Raw genomic sequence first — 20,894 nt, forward strand, 5'->3', positions numbered from 1 at the left:
GAGTTCCCCGGCCCCAAACAGCTGGGTGACACTGGGAAGATTTTACACCCCCTGTATTGCTAAAGAATCAGAGACTTGGAGAGCAGATTGTACCGCCGAGAGCCCGCGACCCTGCTCCCTTTAGTGACAAACAACAGGCAAGCTGGACACAGGACCTGTCCCTTCTCCGCTCTGGAGCTGGGCAGTCCTCTGCCCGCCTTAGCCCAAGCGCAGCCTGGGGGATGAAGCGGGGAGTCGGAGAGCCGGTCTCCGAAGGGAAGACAATGAAGATCCCGGGGCGTCGCTGCGGTACAACCCCGGGGACAGGAGTTCAGTGATACCGGGGCTGTACGTTGTACAGCACATCCTCCTACGGTATCAGCTGGATTCACTGGTAGCCTGAACAGGTAAAAAGTGAAATAACTAGTTGACGATACCTACGCAGACTTGAGCCGCACAATGGGATGGAACAGGTTTAAATGACGCACTCGCACTTCCCCTGCTTTGGCTCTCGTCATCTCATTCCTTTGCCTCCAGTTATCTAACTCCAGAGGCAAAATTCCTTATTTTAATAAGGTTTGTTAGCTGTGACTTGGGCTTTTACCTCCCACGCTCCTAGACTCTGAAAAGAGATTGAGAATCTCTCGCTCCTAAATCCCCTTTTCTGGAAACCCGGAAAACTGGTCTTATCTCTTTCTCCCTAATCTGTCCATCCATTTTCTTTATTATACTTTGCAAATAATATATTCAAAACAGATTGAAAATAATAGATGAGCATCGTCTCCGGGATACAGCTCCACATACATTTTCCTTCCCTAGCATAAGAGACTGAAGTTTTCTTAATTCCCCTGATCTAGTACCAAAGCTTTCATTGCACTATAAGTATAACATGTTGGCGCTAATCATTCAAATAGCCACATTTTAAATTCATTATATTGTTTCGCAATTTCTCCACTCCATGTTTTGTTTCTGAACTAATTTGCAGCCTGCATCGTTCAAAGCTATGAAACAGAGACCTATTTCTCAGTCTCACACTGAAATACAAGAGGCTTGGGGTCACTGCAAACAGCTAAATTAGCTTTTCTAGCTTTCATTTTCTTTACACTTTAGAAGTCGCTAAATATGAGACTATGTCATAACTTATTTATAGCAAGCCGGCGTCAAAGCAGACAATTCTGGCTTATTTATTCAGACACTTTCTCCAAAGAGAACTCTAAGTATTCTAAGCCGGGCTCCACTGATCCCTAAAATGAAAATATTTCCATGTAAACAAAATTTAAACACATTTTTAAAAAAATCTTCAGACTTCAGAAAACAACATCTGTGGGACTGTCACCAGCGTCTGTCCCCTTTACTTTCCCCCATCCCAAACAGACCCCAAGAGCTACAGTACAGGGTTTGGGAAATAAAATCCATAAAAGTTGCTTGCTTTTACAAAAACAATACACACGAAGCTTTAAATGACTTCTGTGCCATTGGAAGTAGTGCCTGAACTCAGTACCAGGACAGGAACCTCCTAAGAACAAAATCTGGACCAACCTTTTAGTCTTAGGTGTTCCTCTTGCTCCTCCTTCAGAGTCTGCACATTCAGCTCCACAAATTACTAAATAAGTGACACGGCTCATCCGTTCTCCTTTTCACTTTTTAGGACTATATCGTCAATTTTCTTTATCTGCAATGGATTTTGGTATTGGTACTTCTCGCTTAGACAGAAAGGAGACGAAATTCTATTCGTTTACATGGTTTTATTGTTGTAAACATTAAAATTGTCTTTCCCAAAGAAAGAGTTTATCAGGGAAAAAAAAATTCAGCGTCTCTAACTGTCATACACCATAGAAAAAAAGGCAGTGACTTGTATAATGTGCCATACTGGAAATATACAAAGAAAAATACTACAGAATATGGCAATATTAAAAATATTACTCAAACATAAAATAATATATTAACCGACAATTTTAGACATAAAAAACAAAACAAAAAATTCAAAGTGCTCAGTAATTTCCAGGGAGTTATATATATTATAAGCACTCTGGAAACAGTCAAAAGCTGCTGCATGCAAGATTTGTTTAGCTTTAGACAACAAAATAATCAAGATATAAACTTTTTTTAATCAACATCAACAGTACATACAACACTTACAAACAAGGAATGTTGGACGGTGTTTACAAACACTATGTGCCCCTTTGTCCAAGATTTCGGTTTTGTAATACTTGTGCCCACCTATTTTACAACTGAGAAAATGTTTGAAGCTTAGATAACTACCAATCTTTATAAAATCTAACAGACTACATAGTGTCTGAAATACTATTTATAGAATATAGACATTACTGAAATAGCAAGTGCCTATAACATTATCGTCCTGGAATCATCATGCTTTCCCATTTCATTGAGTTACTTAATTCTCTTTATTTGAAAACACATTTATGTTCTTCCTTTTAGAATTGGTTTTTAATATTTATTCATAAATAGGCACAGAATAATTTAAAGAGCCAAACTGCATCTGATAAATGTACAAGCCTTTGCCTTCTTTAATTTCATGCCACCCACGCAACATTTAGTTTTTAGTATATATTACAGCTTTCTTTTACGTCAGAAAACTTTAGTCTTTAAGAGGGTGAGACTTGTGGGTCACCTTAGTACTTTGTCATCATATGAGTCTTAGTCCGGCGTTGCCAAATATGATCGTCTTTTTAATCAGAAGTCCTCTTAATAATATTTTGAGCCGATAATAAAAAGCTTATACCACAGTATTTAAGTTGTCCTTGTTCATCATCTGAATCCTTGATGCCCCAGAGCCAAAATGCCCATTCACCTTCTGCCTTCAGGAGGTTAGCAACAGTTTTGGGGATGGGAATCTGGCATCCAAAGGTGCTGCTTTGCGCACAGGTGAATTCCCCTTCAGACAGGTCGAGTTTATTTTCTTTAAAGTTCACTTTAAGTGCACGGGAAGAGTCTTAAAAAGGTAAAGTGTCCAGAAAAAGTTTGTCGATTATTGCTGGAGGTGGCACCAAATCTTCTAGTTTCAGATAGAAAATGCGTTGCAGCCCCTGTGTGCAAAGGGTGCGAAGTTCAGGGAGCTTCCCCAAGAGTTTGGACAAATAATTGGGGCGATTCAAACCTCCGTTATTGAAAGTCACATGGTCTTTGAGACAATTCACAATCTTGTTCTGAAGTTCTTCCACCCTCTTGGGTTCCTTTAGCCCATGCCTCTCTGCAAAAGACAAGGATGTGGGACATCACAGGTTTGACAATGTGGATACCAGAACAGGGCAACTGGGCTGTGTAGTGATGTTGAAACACCAAAACACAAGAAGGTAGAGCTGTACTGACCTGTTACCATAGCCAGGGCAGCGATGCATGAGAAGGCAGATATGTCGATGTTCATATTTTGCAAGTTGGAGGAGAATTCAACAATGGAATCAATCCATTCTCCAAAGCCACGGACACACTGCAACCTGTGCAGGACCACCCCATTGCAAAAGATAAGCTTGCCCTCCACTGGGCTGGACCTGCAATTAATACAAGGTGGGGGGGGGGGGAGAAGAAGCGAGAAAGAGAAAGGGGGGAAAAAGAAAAGATAAGCTAAACAACTAATTACGTGAAGAGCAATAAATGGAGGATTTAAGAGGCACCTAATTACCCAGGAGTTAATAAAACGCAGATCAGTGGACCATGAAAGGATTTGATTTCATAATAATCTAGAAGTTGCCTTTTGAATGTTGGCCATTTACCTGTATGCTAGCCGCAGCACAAACAGTTCCAAGAAAGCGGATTCGAAGAGGAGGTCCTGATCCGGTTTAGAGAGGTCAGTGAAACCAGGGATTTTTTCTGCCCATCCTCGGATGATCTCCATGGAGCCGGTCAAGAGATCATAAAACTGCTGGATATGCTGAGTGTCATCTCCGCTCATCTGGTAGTCAGGGTTAGCCTGGAACTGGAATTTCATTTTAAAAAGCACTTAATGAGGTTCTCTAAAATATATAACCCGTGAAATTGCTAACCCCATTTCTAGTAGGGGAGCCAGGTTTTTATAACAATTAAACCTCTCTCTGACCAGTAAGGAAATGAGATGTTCCAGGGCAATTAATTCAATTAGGGATGGTGCTATGAGGTCGCTGCTTTGAATATGTAAATTGCCATTTCTATACAGACTAAACAGAGGGTCACCCTGCATTGAGAAGCGTTCACTCTTATCTGCACAACACAATTAGCAAGTTAGTATTCATGCCAGTCCCGATGTTAGCCTCCTGGAAAGCCTGGTAACCCCTTAATAAAAGTTATAGAACTTTATATATTTTAATCCCCCCCCCCCCCAGTCATTAGATGCTGTATTTCCGCGCAGCTGGAATAACACCGAATATTCTTGCTAGGCTACCTTCTCCCTCACTCCCAGGCCAGTTTGCCACAGGATCACTACTCAGTGCATGGACTACCGGCTTTCAGGGTGTGTAGAAGCTGAACAGCATGTGCTCAGAGTATACACGGGTGCCTGACAATGTCACGATAGTCCCGAAACTCTGTGGAACAAATGGGACCGACATCTGCAGGGTGTGCGTCTTGCTCGTGGTGAGTGAAGGGGGGGGTCGGTCACTGTTCTCTCTCTCTCTCTGCATATGGGCACGTGTGTGCGTGTTTGCAGCTATGTCTGTATGTTAGTATTGTCTCCAGCTTACCCTGGAATAGTCCAGGCTGCTCATAGCCGGGTTGGAGTCGACATGGGCTCTCACCAGGGCACTGATCAGACTCACCGGGGGAGAGGGGGGTGAGGGCTCCTGGGGGCTCTTCGGTTTGGATGGTAAGCGACCCCTTCGGCCTTTTAAGCTGTCTGTGCGAACCACTGCGAAAGAAAAGGACGTTCAGCGTTCCTTCCCCCCACCTATAACACACGAGAGTGAAACACACAGATGCTGCCCCCCCCCCCGCTATGGGTACCAACCTAGACTGGATGTGTATAAATCTCCAAGGCTGCAAGGCTACAGCCGAGAAGGGTAACACAAAGAAATGCTGCTTTATTTTATTTCTTATTCCAAGGGGATCCTATTTGAATCAAAAGCGCCGTGGCTCTCCGGGATCATGCTCCCAGCTGAGGCCTGGCACAAAGACCTTCTGGGGTGGGGGTGGGCGGAGGGGGAACAGAAAGGATGCGTGGGGGAGGGTGTAGCTGAGAGGAAAGGGCCGGGGGACGCTGAAGACCTACCTTCTTTGACCATGCCAACTGCAAGGCACTTTTGAAACCGACAATACTGACAGCGATTTCTGCGGCGTTTGTCAACTGGACAGTTTTTATTCGCTAAACACACGTATTTGGCGTTTTTCTGGACAGTGCGCTGCACGGAGAGAAGGAAACGACAAATTATTTGTTAATTTCCATTACATTCTGCAGCCCCCAACTGATCCAGTTAAAGTGCCTACAAGGCTGGGATTCCCCCCTCCCCTCCCTTTTTTTCCAGGGCATTTAACAGAAGAAAATTGATAGCGTTAACATTTGAGCTAACCTTGCAGCTCCTAGCAGTGTTTTATATGCCAAGAGAAGGAGAAGGAGACGCTCAGTAAATACAAATCCGTGGGCATTCATATTATTTACATTCCTTGGAGACCTTCTCCATTTAAAATGATAAGATTATTCAATCAGGATGGTGAAATAAAGAGATCACTTAATTTTACCATAGGGAATTCTGTTCCACTTGGTTAGCTTAGACACGGTTCTCTGTCCTAACCAATTTCAATCTGAAGGGGAAGGCAGCTTCTAGCACATGCAAATGCCTCCTGTTCAACTCCTGCACGCAACTTCTCGCCAAGGATCTGCAGCCATTTGGGGCGGGCCCCACGGACACCAGTGTGTCTTGGCCCATTGCAGCGGGGAGTTTTGCAAAAACTACATCGGGCTTAGAGGAGCACAAGGCGCCGTTATTTGCAGACATTTGCCCTCCTCTCCTGCTTGCTCCTTCTGTGTTTGCCGTTCTCCCCTCCCTCCCTCCCTCCCAGTGGGATCTGCGCCTGAGCTTCTTGGCCAGGCTGTTGCTTTGCCTTGGTGTGGGTGAGCACAGGACGGGGATCCCTTTGGAGTTTGTGAATTAACCCCTTCCGCCACCCTCCCCACGCTCGCTCAGCACCTCCAGCTCACCTTGAAGAAACCTTTGCAGCCCTCACAAGTACGCACTCCGTAGTGCTGGCAGGCCGCGTTGTCCCCGCACACAGCGCAGAGGCCCTCGTTGGATGGAGACCCCCGGGAAGGAGGGGATGGCACCTGGGTGTCCAGCAGCTGGGACGCATGTCCAATCTGTAGCCCTGGGAAGCCCATGGATGCCTGTTTGCGGATGGGATTGGGCACTGCAAATGTCTGGCCATCGACTACATGGTGGGCCCCGGATGGCTCGGGGTTCATGGGCACGTGGAGGGGCCCGTCAAATCGCATCTGGCAGCTGGACACGGGGGTTCCTGGGGGTGATTGCTTAAATGAGAATAAGGAGAGTCTGGACACCGGCGTTTTCCTCTGCTCGATCATGTGGGTGGTGGCCACGTAATTCTGGTGGAAGTTGTGGAGGGAGCCAGGGTCGTCCCACATGGGGCTGTGCTGCACCTGGAAGCCGGGGGTGGTGGGAGTCGGGGGCGACGAAGGCTTGTAGTAAACGGAGCCCGAATGAGGCATCATCTCCTCCGACTGAGGGGGGAGGTGGTTGTGTTGCTGGTAGCTGTGCATCTGAATGTCTTCCACTTTAATAGAGGACTGCTGTCCGGACAGGGGCATTTGGTACAAGCAAGGTGGCTTCACGTCGTAGCTTGTGCTGTAGTTGTCCATAAAGGTACTGAAGCTGGGGAGAGAAGTGGTGGCAGTGATTTCAGTGTTGGTGAGGTCCATGCTAAACTTGACAAACTCTGGAGTTAAGAAATCGGAGCTGTATTCTCCTGAAGAGTGGTAACTGTAGCTCTGGGAAGCTGGGCTGGCTCCTTGAGGCGATGACCCATACTGAGCCTGAACACAGGGCATGGCTGGAAATGAAACAGTGTAATATATACTCAGCCTGGTCAACTGCATACTTTCTCCCCTGCTTTGTACACCTGCTTTCTACAACACTGCGGGCCACATTAGGAAGCCGCACACACTTCTTATTGCGCAAAGAAAAGGTGTTCACAGGGGATAAAAAGAGATTACACTAAAGTACATAGAGCTCTGATGTCTGTGAATGTTTACAGTGCATAGTGTACCCCCAAAATGTCTTTCAGGCCCCCACAAACAGACCGAATGAGCGCCAGTCGCTTTATTTCTGTGTACAATGATATTTTCAGCTAGTTCATTTGTAAAGAAACACGATGAAGTGAGTTGCACAATGTGAAGTTGTTTGGAACACATCTACGCACGTGTCTTACTTATGTTACTTGGCTTTCAGTGTGAAGTTGTTTCTTTTGAATATTAAAGAAATTAAGCTCACAAACCTTCAGCCGAGTTACAGGCGTTTTCGAGGGAATTAAAGGTGGACAGTGTCGGAATTCAATGGAGACAAAGTTTCCAAGATTTTAGAAAATCAGTGAGGACTCCAGACTGCCCAGTACGTTCTCTGAAACAGACACAATAGACTTTATGTTCAGATTTACTAAGGACTGGTTTGAAACAAATGTAGTATCACAAAACCGTGAGCTTCTCTAGTACAAGAGCTTGCCTGTTTTAGTAAGAGGCATTGTGCGGCCTTTTAATGAAGAAATCAGACCTAAAATAGTTTAAGAAAAGAGCTAGTCAGAGCGAATATGAAATGTTGTCCTTGTGGCATTTTGGCATATAAACTAGTTCTCCCAAAGAGTTATTATCGGGAAGAAAACTTACTGAAAGCAGGTTGATATTTACATTATTATTTTTAATTGTTTTTTGTTCTACTATTTCCACGGAAGGGAAAATTGATTGGATTTTTAACACATATCCCCTCCCCAAATAACAGCTGAGTCCAGTTATTGAAGAACAAAAGGGGGAAGGCACCGTTTTGCACCTTCCCTTGAAAGTCCCTACAATCCAATGTGACTTTTAACGACAGCTCTAAAAAGGGGCATAGATGACAATGAACAACGTTAAATAAGGTAACTAGACAATCAAAGAAGCCAAAGGAGTTTCAGATTAAAGAAACCTGGTTAACAGTGCTGTAAAATGCTTCCAGTGGATGCGCTTACCCAGGGAAATCTTGATTAACAATAAATGAACGCCGCCTAATATATGTTCTCTTTGTTTTCTAACTATGCACAACTAAAGTCAAAAAGGGACATGTGAAATAAACAGAGCCCCCGGCTCCTTTAAGCAGGAGTGACTTTAAACGCCCACCAATACTATTTGCTTCATAGTGTGACACCTTACACAAGTAACACATTACCAGTGGTAGAACCACAAACTTAATATACACCCTGCCGGGTGAAACAAACCATGTTAACGTCCCTAACATCTCCAGACTGCCTTGATACCACAGACAGCGACTACGCATCTTCATTCCAACTCCACTTCATCCAAATATCCACTCCTTTCTCTTCCACTAATTAACGCCTGGCCTGACGGCTTGCTTTGTTGATGGTCAGTGTACACTAAGTAAATAGCAGGTTGGGGGGAGGGGAAAGGATCACCGCCGAAAAGAATAACTCCGCTCCATGAAACTAGCAGGAAGCCTTGCAAGCCACCCCTGCAAGCTTATAACACGCGCACGGCAGCAATAAATATAAAAAGGCAACTAAGTGCTAGGACACTAAAGAACTCTATGGAGCTGCCTTATACCACCAGCACCGGTTGCTAACCTTGGAGATGGAGAGAGAAAAATGTTCCCAAGCAGAACTTTCCTCCTGCTATTTAACCGTGGAAGTTCAGGCCCCAGCTACACGCGTTTACCTGAACAGCCCAACTTCGACATTCTAGGTCTGCCAAACAGGTGAAAGTTACAGCAGACAGACAGGGGCAGATTCTTGCACCAAAGTTGATTTCATGTTCGCATCTTTTACAGAACCAGATCGGAGGCTCACTGAGCGATGAATTAACCGAATGACATTTTGGAAATACAGTATAGAAGAAGGTGGCATTTGAAAACCACACACACAATATTTTAACGCCTCCTATTTCCATCTACCCTCCCAGCCCCCTCCACTGAAGTCCATTGTGAAGACTGAGGGCATCCTGCACAGGGCTGTAAATCAACGACAAGATTAAACAGGGGGATTTTACAAAAATCAATACTCACTTGTTAGCAATGTCTTTTTCATTCATTCAACCGTCTGCACAACAGGTTCCCAGGGGCAGATCGGCGGATAAAGCCACCGATGACGGAGCACTTGCTAGTTATTCTCTATTGGGAAGTACAGTACTAGTAAAGCACAGTGCGAGCAAGCCGGACAGACTGGCCCTTCCCTCCAATGTGCCTTTGTTTATGTGGGCTCCGTATTCCACAGCCAACATGCACCTAAAGTCTCCAAGCGTCAGTGCACGTCAGTGCCGCCCGCCCAATCAGCCATTCGAGGGGCTGGATCTCTCGCCACAGTTGGCCAGTTCTTGCTTTGGTAAATTTCCGACGTGACATCACCAAGAGTGCAGATTTTAAGGTGGGAACAAGCCCCCTCGGTTCACCTTGTTACAGCTTTTCCAAAATAGGTGCAATCCCCCCGCACTTACACCCCCTAGATGTGCTAGACTGTAAACAAAGAACTAGATTTCCCCCCCACAGCCCCCCACGCCGTGTCATACACCTTAGAGGATCTCTCTGCGGCTCTCTGCACGCAGGCACACTGTATAATAACGTGTGTTGCTCTGTCTGCAGGGGGTCTGCTAAGTTGTGTGTCTATACCACAGTACGGTACGGGGATTTTTCTTGCACACGTACATACATATGGACATCGCTACTTTCATCATTTGTTAGATACAGATTTCCCCCCTTCTTTGTGACCCACGGAGGCATTTTCTACAGCTAGAAATGAGGACCTCTCTCCCCCCCAAAAACAAACAGCAGCGCCTGTTAGCACCAGCTTCACTGTCTCCAGGCTTATTTGAGAGAATGTTTTATTACTCGCCGCAGAGCAATCGTCATTGTTTAAAATCTGAGTCCGCCGGTGCCTTGAAATCATCTTTCTCTCAAAACAATACAGCTTCACGCAACAGGTTGTCCAATTGTTAGGAAAATGGGGGGGGGGGGGTTGGTTTACATCTCACAGCATATTTTCAGCGCTTGCACCACTTAAAAGTGCTAATTAAAGGCATTGGAAATGCATATTTGTTTTTGGAGGAAAGTTCCTGGCCCGCCGTGGACAACGTCTCTGTCTGTACGCGGGGAATAAAGAACCCGCTTGTACGGAGTTACACGCATTCTACTTTAACTTATGCAATGTAAAAGCATGGCTGCAATACCTCTGTGCTCTACCGAGAGAAAAAGTGCAGAGCAAGGGTGATGGTGGGGGGTGCCCTTTACTCAGATCAGGGTAATACTAGAAGCTGTCACACAGCCCTGTCTCTGCTTTGCATGTTAACCCACTGAAATAGGCTAGGAGTGGGCACTCCAACTCACAGAAGGAAGGAAAGGCGTGCAGAAAATGCCTGCTAAAAGGAGATATACTTGCCTGTACATAATAGGAACAATTATAGGGTTCCCGCAAGAGCCACACCTGTCCCCACCTCCCCTTTTGCCGGAGGAAAAGCTGGCTCTCGACCTGAGGGTATGGTCTGTGCTTTATGTTTTATCCCCTTCCCCTGCAGGCCATGACCCCTTCGGAGACCGTCCGGGTGTCCCTGCCCAGCTCCTGCCCGGTAGTCTTCAATGGGGTTTCATTAAACCTCCAGGGAGGCACCTCATCTATCCTGGTTCCCCCGACGACTGCAGCATCTGACTTCCCTGTGCTGGGGTTCAAAGCTCTGTTAACCTGACGCCCACGCTGCAAGGAAGCAGCTCCCTTTGGATGGCTCCCCCACCCCATCAGCGGGAAGGGGCTTGCCCTGCTACAACTCCTCTGACCCTCTTTGCAGCCAGGACGCTGTGTCTGCGCCGGGCGGCCGGGGGCAGCCCACCCCTTTCGCCCCGGGCGTCACACGGGAGCTATGTTTGGCAGCGCTATAAATAGCCCCGGGCGTCCCAGGCGCGCCGCGCGAGGGGAACCTGAAGCAGCCACCTTAAGCTCGGCGGCGGCTGCAGGCTGGGGCGAGCGGCAGACGGGGAGGGGGCTCATTAGCATGAGCGCAGCAGCGTCAGCCGCCGCCCGTGGGCTGAAGCGAACGAAAGGGAAAAAGTGAGAGTTGGGCGGGGCGGCGCGTGACGCAAGGGGACGCCGCTACTGACGCAAGCAGCCGGCTGCGCCAAAAATAGCAGCTGCTTGGCCGGCTCCCCGCTCTGTTGCAGTGCGGGGAGCCGCTTATAGCCCCAGAGTGGGCGGGGCTATTTTCAGTATCCCCGGTCGGAAGCTCGCGAGCCGCCAAGGCGCGGTGCCCGCGGGCTCACAGCGGGAGTCACTTGTGACATTCCTTCGGGGCGCCGCACGCACCTGCCTTGTCTCTCTGCTACCCTACGACAGGCATGGCTACAACAGCCCTGCAACGAGCTATAAATGGGGGGGAGGGGGTTTAAGCAATGTATCTGCCATTGTCAAAACTCTTATTAAAAGCTCCCCTGAGCCACTGTACTTCAAAGGCGCTCACAGGTGTGCCACACTCTCCCCCCCCCCCCCCCACTGTAGCTTTTTGCGATAGCTCTCTCCGAATTGCAACTTTGCAAGTTCCCCATGATCTTTCTGCAGGTAAGCATGATGATCTGTCTATTGGTTTTATGCAGCTATGTTGAATCCGCATCAATCTCATTCCTAAAATACAAGAGAAGCAAGTTTCCACGAGGACAATTACTTTTCAGAAAGAGGGGGCAGGTATTGTTTTAACCCGTGCAAAACATTACTGAAATTTCTCTTCACTCACCGCTCTGTACCAAAATTACACCTGTACTTAACATCTTTGGGTCTTCTTTTGTGCCTCTGGTGAAGGGATAACAGTAGTTGTGACAAACTGGGCTGCAGCTACTCCTCTGCTAAGTAGGAATCCTGATGTCCAGCAGCCAGATGTGTTCACCCATGAACACAGTGTGTGAAGAGGCTTAAACCACCACCAAAGTGGTGGAAGTATAGCAGCAGCAGCCCAATCAAAACCACCAGCCACTGCAGTTCAGGGATCTCACCAGTAGGGGGCTAGACTTCACAAGCAATACAAAACCGCACCTAGACAGCCTGTGCAGTGGTATGGTACTGTGTTGGGCCCACGCTGTTAAAGATACAAGGCGGGATACCATTTACTGGACCAATTTCTGCTGGTGAGACAGACAAACATTTGAGAAGCCCTCTGTAAGCTCAAATGCTTGTCCCTCTCACCAGCAGAAGTTGTTCCACTAAACGATATTACCTCACCCACCTTGTCTCCTTGTACAGAATGGCATATGGTTCTGGAAGAGCAGCATAGAAACCATCACTATAACAACTTGTGTATTGCTTCAAGCTTTTAAATAATTTCCTAAATAAATTGGCATGGTGTTCTCTCTATTTTGGGCCAGATTCTAGGAATCTAACTCCTCAGAAGGAAGAGGTTTTATGTCCACATAAATGCCATGAGAAGTAGTGGCTTTTTAATCACCTAACAAAATTCAAATCAGGTTTGGAAAACCAAAGGTATATTTTTTAAAACATTAAGTAAATCAACTTAAGGAGAGGATTCCTGACTGGGGGGGGGAGGGAGGGAGAGAGAGAGTGTATTATATATATATATATATATATATATATATATATATATATATATATATACACACACACACACACACACACACACACACACACACACACATACACACACATACACAAATTTATAAACAGTAAAACAATGGGCTAAATGTAAGTGATTTCCCATACTAAAAATTACTCCAGCTGTTCAAAATTGTTATACAGAGAAAACATGATGTGGCAGTGTGACAGGATGTGCAGTCCTTTTTTAGGCCCAAAGCCTAATGACTAACCTTCTAAAGATTTGTGGTCAAATGGGAAGGCTTCATACAGTTCTTAAAAAACATGGTATCTGTATTTCTAAATGTTATTCCATTACTGCCATCTTCTTGAAAAAAAATACAGAGAGGAATAAAAATATGAAAATTATTACTCTTTATCCTTTTAAAATAAATGAAAAAGTTCTACAGAGCCTCAGCAAAATTAAAAAAGAGTTTTGATTTTCAAAAATAGTAAATGTTTTTAAGAAGAATAGATTGATGGCAGTGGATGTTTTCCACTGTGTCTTTTCTCCTCATACCAACAACATTTCAATAGTGAGGGTTGTTGGGGTTTTTTTGGACACTGTGTTCCCTCCCTCCTCTAAATCCACAATTTATGCCATCTTTTAAAAAACTTAAAGTAACATTTTTAGACTAATAGATCAGTGGTCCTATTGCTCTGATAACTTTGAAAATTAGCACAAGACTAGTAGTTATATGTGCATTTTTATAATAATTACATACCACTGTGTTAAAATCTAAAAAAATACCACTCAAGGGAACTCAATTATAATATTTTATTGTATATATTACACATAATCTGTATATACATTTAAAATACAACACAATTTAGAAATTAAACCTGAACCAGGGAACTTTTAATTAAATGGTTAATAAAGGCTTGCATGAAATAAGTATTTTCCTCATCTCAAAAACATATGAAACATTGTGTATGCATCACCCTACTGATGTCAACAGTAAGACTCCCAATGACTTCAGTGGGATCAGTGACCGGAACAGAATTCTGAAAAAGCAAAAACTTAATTTACAGAGTAAAGTTACATAGAGTGAAAATAAGAGCACTATCTTTTCATTAAGAGCACTTTAGGAATCTATTTTAAAAGGCAACAGAACAACCACTTTAAAACAGTGTAGTGATGCACTACACTTCCTTGGAGTTAGGAGCAAAGAGAGGTAGCTAGACATTGGCAGTAGTTTCATAATAAACATTTGTCCCATATATTGGATTCTTGTGAGAATGCAACTTCTGAGAATTGCTGAGTGTCTTCAAATTGAGTTTTCTGCTGCAATTAAGTCTGTATATTTAAAAAAAAAAACCCGCACAAATCAGTTTATTTCATACTTTTCCACTGATATAGTTTAAGAATAAGGTAAGCTGATATTTCTGTAATATGTATGATCCAGATCTTTGGCAATTTGCATGCAATTTTCTTTTCTGCCTTGTTTTTGACTTGTAGAAAACTATTATATTCTTCTATTATGAATGTAAATAGAATAAAACTAACAAAAATTGACTTAAAAAAGACATCTTTCAGATTATATGCAAATATAATCAGTTTAGAATGAACAAAAAACTTCACAGAGAAATATTTTAAAACAACCCTCCCTAAAAATTATCTTTTAATGCAGACAGTTGACATTCCAACACCCAAAATATTAAGTTAATATTTACATACATGTCCAAAAGCACTCATAAAAAACATGCAATCTGTATCAATCAGTAATTATTCCATGATATTGTGTCTAAACTGAGAATGCTTTCAATTTAAGAGCTAAAAATATTTTTATATTGTAAATATAGCACCGGATATACAAACATGAGGCCCAAACGGCTTGCTTTTTCCTAGATATCTAGTCCCACTGAAATAAAGGGAAATAATGCAAATACGTTTCATAGCATGTGATTTAAGTTCTTAACTATAGATTTGTTTAGTAAGTCTCACTGATTACCATAACACAGGGTAAGTGACCACAAGTAAAGTTAGTAAAAATTCACATGTACAGCAATATTTTAAATTTCATCTTCAGAATCTCTTTCTAAAAACAGGTTTGCTTTTTCTAATCATCCTTTATTTCAACAGATATCGATTAAATAGTTGGAAATTCCAACTTGAAATAAAATATAGGGTTTAGTTATTCTCACCTGAAATTATGACCAGTTTACTGTAGTTCAATCTCACTTATGTTCAGCAGAATAACCTTAGACTACTTCAGTAGGCCAATCTACCATTTGAATGAAAGTCACATTGAATCACAAAACTAAAAGTATGACTAGTTTGTAAGATGATGAATAGTGTATATTTCAATGGTTAGCTCACACAACAGTTTTAAGAGAAATAACTTATAGCAAAGACCCTTATGATAAGTAATACATCTAATTACCATATCCTTAGAATAGATGTAATACAAATTTCATTGCTCACTTAAAAGTTCTAAAGTTAACAGCATAAACTTGAAGTTGAGTAATTAAGTAATCCTTATATAGACACTTATTAAAGTATTTATACATATTATCTTAAATCTACATCTATCATTTTGCCAATTAAAATTAGGACTTTAATTGCAATTAAGTAATTTAATTGCCAATTGAACAGCAAAATTGCTAAGTGACTAATTTTAATGCCTATTTTAATTACCAATCATGACTGGGGAGGGAGCTAATCAAGCAGTATCAGAGTAATGATGTGAAAAAAAGGGAGAACAAACATTCAAGACTACATGCTTTAAAAAAGAACCTTACATGAAATAAATGCAAAAACACAATTTTATAAAATGTAGTGAAATGCTGTATTTTGGTATTTAAATACCAGAACACATTTAATTAAAACGACTGTCAATCTGAAAAAGTATTAAATAGGAAGTGCACTTTTACATTATATATTTACATGATAGTCCCACTAAAAGGGATAAACTAAAAACTGCATATCAATGTGATATTGTCTACATGTTTGTAACTTAATAGACTGAACCATTTTAGAAGAGATGTACTGGTCACTTTTTATTACTAAAGTGACTTTTTAAAATAAAAGATGGGAGACAATCTGTCCACCAAAGAAGTACTGTAGTACTATTATACAAATCAGAGGCACACTTTCACATGGGGGGGAGCAGCATAATGTTGACTCTCTCTAAAGTTTGTAATATATTGCTTTAGCTCTTACATCAAAATGAGAAGCAAAAGTGCAAAATATTTTAATACATCAGAGTGAACGATAAACAAATGTGGTTGTAATGCAATCAGAATTACACTATGAGGAAACTAATGCATTTAGGATCCACAATATGTAATGTTTGTATTTTTTCAAATTTCCTCTCCTTTCCTGCCACAGATGAAGTATGTGCACCATTATGTAATCAATGTTCCAGTCAGTTGGCAATTTAAGAGATAAGAATGTGAATAATGAAGCCTTTTTGGCATTGAAGACCCATATCTAAACAAATACTTTAAAATCCAATGTTTTACCAATCTATAAAATTGTGATCCACATAACAATGTGATTCCCTCCCCAGATCATTAGAATAATGGTGACAGGTTCAAATGCAGTTCAATCCTTCTATAGGGCTAATTTTGGCAATCAGCCACTTCTTAGACCTGGACTCCATAGTCCTTACTCAGCCAAAGCTCCCCACTCACTTTAATGAGCACCTTTAGGAATACAGGATGAAGTTAAAATTATAATGGATGTTACCTAGGACTTTAAGACAGTAATTCAACACAAGTCATATGTGGGAGTGGGACATGCATGAACAGAATCAGTTCAGAGAGACCAAAAAACAGAACTAATGCCTGTAGAACAGGTTTGCATTTTTTAAAAGTGAAAATGAGTACAAAACAAAATTATAGAGACTCGTAGAATGTAGGTCCCCTTGAAGGGATCTTTATAATTCTGTGCAGTTTTATTTGTTTTTAAAGTTCTCAATCAGGCACAATAAGTAGGAAGATCATGCATGGATCAAACACACTGGAGTGAAAAGTGTTAGTTCTCTATGTTATGAGAACAGTAGTTGTATATCACAACACAGTGACACTTGCCACAATATTCATCCATTGGAAATCCTGTTAAATACAAGAAGCATTAACAAAATACCATTTTTTCTAAGCATATTCTGATCAACATTTTTTTTTAAGTCAAACAAATTATTGCATGTAGTATGATAGAGTCTTGGCTCTACAGCATTTTTTATACTTGTTGGCAAAATGGCAATAACTCATTGTGCCTAACATGACAAGTTATTTCATATGTGCGCAACTCAAACTTTGCCTTCACATATTTAGATGGAAAGGCTCCTGTAATTATGTACTAGGAATAGGGGCTCAATTCTGCTCTTTCTGCAGCCAATGGAAAAAGAATGGTGCCAGTAGACTGAGAGAGTTTGGTTTTCTGTTGGGAAAAGGAAATAACTTCCTGTAAAAACAGAATTTTTGTACATGATACATACATACCTCCAAACATATTGTATATTAATTAAAACATGCTCACATATCCTGTTTATGGTATATATATATTTTTGGGAGCATGAAACCTCATTTTCTATTAGCTGACCAACCGTTTTTAATAATTTATCAGGTTTATCCCAAAATAGAGGGATATACAGTGATATTTATTATTAGTCTTACAATACCACCTAGAGGCCAGAGCCCCATAGTTCTAAGCATTGTACAAACATATAGCAAAGAGAAAGTCCCTGCCCCAAGGAGCTTGCAATCTATATTGATTACCTGTGTATAAGTAAAGTAATTTAATTTAAGGTTTAAAAATATCAGTGACAGACTCAAAATGGTTATATGATGGATTTTAAATCTCTCTTTCCTGCTTTTATTATATTAATTTTCTTTCCATCTTGAATGAAATATCAGAGGGAAAGAATACAATCCATTAGTTATTAAAAGTAAAAGTGCCTTTGAAAAATTAACTCAGAGTGAGCGCAAATGTAAAAAGATAAACACCCTAGAGGTTCAGGTTGGCAGGTCCTTTAGAATCTGCTCACACTTCAAAACACTACCTGTGACACTAAAAATAGAATACTAGAGGCTTTGTCAGTTCTCTAAGGGACCAATCCAACAGCCTTGGGAGACAATGGGAAGCTTTCCATTGATTTTTTGGGAGTTGGATTGGGACTTAAGTGTTTTACATCAAAGTATAAGATCAACAATGAAAGGGTATACATACCTGTTTCAGGTAGAATAGTTAGCGACTTTATTTTTATGCAAGTGTAATTTCTGCCAAAAATTTTAATCAATCATACTGAAGTCAAAAACTTTAGGTCATAAAAAGATAAACAAATGTGGTCCCTGATGTAAACCGGTTTGAAATTACTGAGAGGCAACAAATTTAACAGGATCTATTTTCCTAGTTTTTTGGAGAATCCTAATACTTAGTTCCATAGCACCTCTCCCTTTTTCTTCATTCCTGGTTCATGCTGTACAAGTGTGGATAGTTTTGGATATTGGAGTGTTTATAAATAATAATGTTTTATACTGTCAAATGTTTCCAGAGATACATGTAGGCAATTTTACTGAAGACTGTTGAAGCTGTGGTTGTCCATTTTTATCGTGGACATGCTTTTATTGGGGCACGCTTCACTGTCTGAATAATTTGACAGCTGTCAAGATCCTAACATGCAAATGTTTAGAGTATTTGAAATCTAGCCCCATTTGGTCACATTCTTATTATAAAAACGGTGAGTTCCATTTACCGTCTTATTGTTATATAGCATCAGGTCAAAGAATATAAATCGTACCAAGCAATTCATCTTCCTGTTCAGAGAGTCATTAAATTTCTCCCAGAACATATTTGATTGATATTCTTGGAGGTGAAAGGCTAAACGGACCATATGGCAACATGTTGCATTCCATATGTTATCTGCCCATCCGTGCTTAAGCTGCCATTAGCAACATCTGCACCCAGCGGAAATCCAGCTGTGCAGAAAACTATTGATGGAATTGTACTTGTGTAAAAAAAGCCTAGCTTAACGCCATTAAATCGAGGCAGGCAGGCAGCCTGCCAGGGCGACAGAAACCTCGGTTAAGTTAAATTAGGCAAAAGCTTTACTGGAATTTAATTTTCAACTTTCAATGCGCGGGGCTGTTTTGAGAAAAAGCAGTTACGCTTCGCTGGAGGGCCGGGTCCCACCCTCGCTCCTTTACTGGGGAAGCAGGCAGGGCAGTCGTACGCCCACCCCAGCCCCCCGATTGCTACTTTATGGGATCGCAGCTGGACTTTCCCGGAAGCCCCGCACTGGTGGGGTGGGGGCAACAGAGAGTTAGGCAGCTGAAGGAGCATCTTTACACTTCCACAGCCCCAGCCAGCCCCGGGGGGAGAGTGGGGAAGAAGTCTCCCTTTCTCCGGGCAGGGCGCTAGGAGCCGAAGTTTCTTTGTGTTGCTTGCGGGACTGGTCCCCCATAAAGCGGCGCGCACACGCCTCCCCCCCGCACCTGCCTGTAACGACATTACCTGGCTCCTCTCTTGCCTGCGCCGTCCGCCGCCGCGCGTCCCTCCCAGCAGAGCCGCGCCGTGCCCCAGCAGCGCGGGCCGCGCTCCCCCAGCTCAGCCCGGGCGCCGCCGGCGGAGGGGAGGCAGGACGAGGCCAGGCGCGCCCCGGGGGCGGCGCTAGCAGCAGCGCCCGGCCCCCGCTTGCCGCAGGCGGGGCCCGGAGGAGGAGAAAGCGGGGGCTGCGGCGGGGCGCTCCCTGCTCCGCGCCCCGTTCCCAGCGCCGCACAGAGCCCCATTGTAGCCGCCGCAAGCCCAGCGGTAGCGGCCAAGAGCGTCAGCTCCCCCGTCAGCAGCGCCGCTCTCCGTGACGGCAGCGCCGCTGGATAAATAGCCCGAGCCGGGCGCGGCAGGTGGCGGGATTTTCCACTGACGCCGGTGCGGAGATAGGAAACAATGGCTGGGGCGGGCGCGCTCCCCGCACGCACAGGGGGGAGCCTCCCGAACGCCCGCCGCTGCGGCCTGGCTCCCGGCCAGCCCGGCGCAGGGCTTCCCCCGGCGGCCGCGGGCTGACACAGAGCTCCGCCCCCAGCCTGCACAGCTCGGGCTCTGCCCCGCCCGTGACCCCAGAGGCCCGCCTGGGGAGCCCGGCATTACCCCCGTGCCACGGAAATCCCGCTCCGCCCCCACGTGCGCTCCCCTCCCCTTTCCACTAGAAGACCAGCAAAGTTGCCGCAGAACTTGTCCCGCCGCCGCCGCTTAGCCCCCGCACGGCGCTCGGACAGGGAGGCAACGCGCGCTGCCGTTCCCAGCAGCGGCGCTGTGCTGCGATGGCGCGCTGAAAACACAAACACCGCCAGGGGAACTTCTAAACCCAAACTCTTCATTAAGCGAAAACCATTTCTAGGAATCCTGGGCTTTGTGAAATCTTTTCACACGGCCGAGGCGTTGGGTCTCAGGTCCCCCAGCCAAGTTCCTCGAATAACCACACACGATGAGTCCTTCCCATGAACATTCACTGGCCTCTTCTTCCTGGGGCTTCTCTTTCCGTTGTAAAGTTTATAATGATTTATGATCAAGTTGAACGGGCATAAATGATTGTTTGGAAACAAGTTACTGCAGATTCATGCTTTGTGGAGCACCTTCCAATTCTGTGGCACCCCCCGTGCTTTATAAACATTGATGAAGAAGCCTCATAACAAACCTGGGGGGGGGGTAGGCATCATCTTTGTTTTAACACGGGGAAACTGATGCACAGAGAGATTAAGGTTTACATTTCCAGGAGTTCTGAAGTAACTTGGTGAATGAGGGCCTCTGTTTCTCTTTCCCCCTTTCCTTCTCCCTGGGCCCTGTCTTGACAGGCAAAAAAGGATTGTTATTCAATTGTTAGCTCATCAAGTTAGTTTAACACAAATTGAAAAGCCCAGTCAATATGCAGGCTAACAAGTCTGAAGCCCATCTAACTAACACAGCTTTAAACATTTTAGCTTGCATCTTGAGGGGGCTTTTCAATGTATTGACCTAACAGGATTGGAAAACACACCATCAAGACCTGGCTCCTTGTGTTGGTGTTCTACTTAACACATTTTATAAATTTAAATTATAGATCACACACCTAACTTTAGTTATGAAAACTTTGCCATACTTGTCATCAAAGGTCATTGTCAAGGTTCCTCCCCCACTCTGAACTCTAGGGTACAGATGTGGGGACCTGCATGAAAAACCT

General features: G+C 43.7%; 1 protein-coding gene and 1 long non-coding RNA gene across 6 annotated transcripts; both read right to left on the reverse strand.

Moving 5' to 3' along the window:
• Positions 1 to 1,668: 1,668 nt before the first annotated feature.
• NR4A2 (nuclear receptor subfamily 4 group A member 2) lies at positions 1,669 to 9,561 on the reverse strand. Of its 4 annotated transcripts, none has more exons than XM_073305515.1 (8): positions 9,183 to 9,561; positions 7,414 to 7,535; positions 6,104 to 6,791; positions 5,177 to 5,306; positions 4,653 to 4,816; positions 3,711 to 3,913; positions 3,310 to 3,488; positions 1,669 to 3,190 (listed from the first exon to the last, which is right to left on the reverse strand). In XM_073305515.1, the coding sequence occupies exons 3-8, from the start codon at positions 6,776 to 6,778 to the stop codon at positions 2,934 to 2,936; spliced, it is 1,608 nt and encodes a 535-aa protein (XP_073161616.1). In that variant the 5' UTR covers positions 6,779 to 6,791; positions 7,414 to 7,535; positions 9,183 to 9,561; the 3' UTR covers positions 1,669 to 2,933. The 4 variants fall into 4 exon arrangements, with proteins under 4 accessions (XP_073161616.1, XP_073161614.1, XP_073161615.1 ...); XM_073305513.1 differs by having other exon boundaries at positions 6,104 to 6,969; XM_073305514.1 differs by lacking the exons at positions 7,414 to 7,535; positions 9,183 to 9,561 and having other exon boundaries at positions 4,728 to 4,816; positions 6,104 to 7,385.
• Positions 9,562 to 13,506: 3,945 nt separating this feature from the next.
• On the reverse strand, positions 13,507 to 19,337 carry LOC140895551 (uncharacterized). Of its 2 annotated transcripts, XR_012154257.1 has the most exons (4): positions 19,193 to 19,337; positions 16,771 to 16,794; positions 14,881 to 14,960; positions 13,507 to 14,032 (listed from the first exon to the last, which is right to left on the reverse strand). It is a non-coding gene; the product is annotated as an uncharacterized lncRNA (long non-coding RNA). The 2 variants fall into 2 exon arrangements; XR_012154258.1 differs by lacking the exon at positions 16,771 to 16,794 and having other exon boundaries at positions 13,508 to 14,032.
• Between the last annotated feature and the right edge of the window lie 1,557 nt (positions 19,338 to 20,894).

The sequence above is a fragment of the Lepidochelys kempii genome, chromosome 11, assembly GCF_965140265.1.
Source record: "Lepidochelys kempii isolate rLepKem1 chromosome 11, rLepKem1.hap2, whole genome shotgun sequence".
NCBI lineage: Eukaryota > Metazoa > Chordata > Testudines > Cheloniidae > Lepidochelys > Lepidochelys kempii.

What these genes read in the sequence shown, in the direction of transcription:
- NR4A2 (XM_073305512.1), bottom strand. Translation starts at nt 7,015, where the DNA reads ATGCAGTTGACCAGGCTGAGTATATATTACACTGTTTCATTTCCAGCC. An exon ending in AGTTGGCATGGTCAAAGAAG is followed by an intron (nt 4,817 to 5,176) that starts GTAGGTCTTCAG and finishes TTTCTTTCGCAG; the next exon opens with TGGTTCGCACAGACAGCTTA. An exon ending in GTGCTGCGGCTAGCATACAG is followed by an intron (nt 3,489 to 3,710) that starts GTAAATGGCCAA and finishes TATTAATTGCAG; the next exon opens with GTCCAGCCCAGTGGAGGGCA.